This window comes from Habropoda laboriosa, unplaced genomic scaffold (genome assembly GCF_001263275.1).
Source record: "Habropoda laboriosa isolate 0110345459 unplaced genomic scaffold, ASM126327v1 scaffold143, whole genome shotgun sequence".
NCBI lineage: Eukaryota > Metazoa > Arthropoda > Insecta > Hymenoptera > Apidae > Habropoda > Habropoda laboriosa.
In genome coordinates this window covers 1,633,102-1,634,483 of record NW_017100404.1, presented here as the reverse complement: position 1 = coordinate 1,634,483, position 1,382 = coordinate 1,633,102, and the positions used below count along the sequence as shown (strand labels likewise).

Below are 1,382 nucleotides of genomic sequence, written 5' to 3'. Positions count from 1 at the left end.
TCCTTCATAAATGTTACCTACCAATCTGCCTTCTCTGCCAAACAGTAATAGAAAAGCGTCGATAAAATCTCGGGATTTTTCTTCCCATTTGCTAATCATATCCATACGTTTTTCACCAATGTTCTCCATGACTCTTTTACCTTTATCTTTTAAATCATCAAATTTATTTTGTAAGCGGAATTTCTTTTCCTACGATCACATATCATATTACGTGAAGTATTAATATTATATATGTTTATAAAAGTTGTTTAATATACTTACACTAAGAAAAGAAACATTAAGTTCTTTGGCACTGTAGCCTCGCGCAAGATTTCTCCTTACATAAATATCATAGTCTTTAACAATTCTTGCTACAATATCTGATGTTGATACCCCTTCTGTTCTTTGTGTAGCTACAAACATACCCTTAGCTTTCAGAGCTGCATACACATCTGTACTATCATCTGTCATGTAGGGTATATCATCATGAGCAACAAAATCAATCTAAAAAGTTTAATGTTTATTATTAGAGTGTAGTGACTGTAAACATTCCATAAATATATTTTCCAAATAATAGTGCAAGTTAATTTTACCTTATGTTTTGTAAGAAATTCATCATTTAATTCCCAAGGAGCATCTCTTACCACTTCATCTACATAGCGACAATGCCTCACTGCGTCATATCTTTCAATATCTGTCATAACTGTTCTTCCTTTTTTACTATGTGTTAATTCATCATTACAAACTGCAATAATGTAAAAATTATATATTTCATAGAAGACAATAAAAATTACCTTTACTAATATTGTATATAGTTTGTCATATGCATGGGAACTGAAATTTATTTCTTTACCTCCCACAATAAGATACACATTAGGAAAAATATTTTTTGCTTGCAAAAGTTGACGTGCATGCCCCTGATGAAATAGATCATAAATACCATCTGCATATACTCTGATTCTCCTTGGAGCTAAATTATTATTTAGATTATTATTATTATAGATTGTACTCAACATTTTTTATTCACTACTAATTACATAAATGTTAAACTAATTTTTTTTCAAACTAACCTTTGCCACTTTTTGCCATTTTTAATGTAATACGAACATTATAATCACATGCATTCCTTTCAGCAAGTGCTTCTGGATCATCACTAAAGGGAGCTTCCTTACAAATTGACTGCAATAATATAATAAAACATACAATATTAGATATGCACAATAATATAAATACTAAATACAATTAAGAAGAGTTAATAGAAATAAATTTTTATTTAAGAATATCCTTATGCATTATACTTCTAAAAAATTCATTACAATATATAGCACTAATTTATTTATCAATATTTTATCAACTTATCACATTTTAAATATAATATAAAAAAAATATTTACACTTTTTTTT

The 1,382-nt window shown here is 27.8% G+C and overlaps 1 protein-coding gene across 2 annotated transcripts in view; it reads right to left on the bottom strand.

Annotated features, from left to right (window-relative positions):
- Positions 1 to 1,382, bottom strand: part of LOC108575359 (choline-phosphate cytidylyltransferase A-like) — a 3,858-nt gene that overhangs the window by 1,506 nt on the left and 970 nt on the right. For both annotated transcript variants that reach the window (XM_017938131.1, XM_017938132.1), the window contains 5 exons: positions 1,050 to 1,158; positions 833 to 949; positions 573 to 724; positions 262 to 483; positions 22 to 189 (listed from right to left, as the gene is read on the bottom strand). In XM_017938131.1, the coding sequence (XP_017793620.1) occupies positions 22 to 189; positions 262 to 483; positions 573 to 724; positions 833 to 949; positions 1,050 to 1,158 (768 nt within the window). The remainder of the gene's footprint in view (positions 1 to 21; positions 190 to 261; positions 484 to 572; positions 725 to 832; positions 950 to 1,049; positions 1,159 to 1,382) is intronic.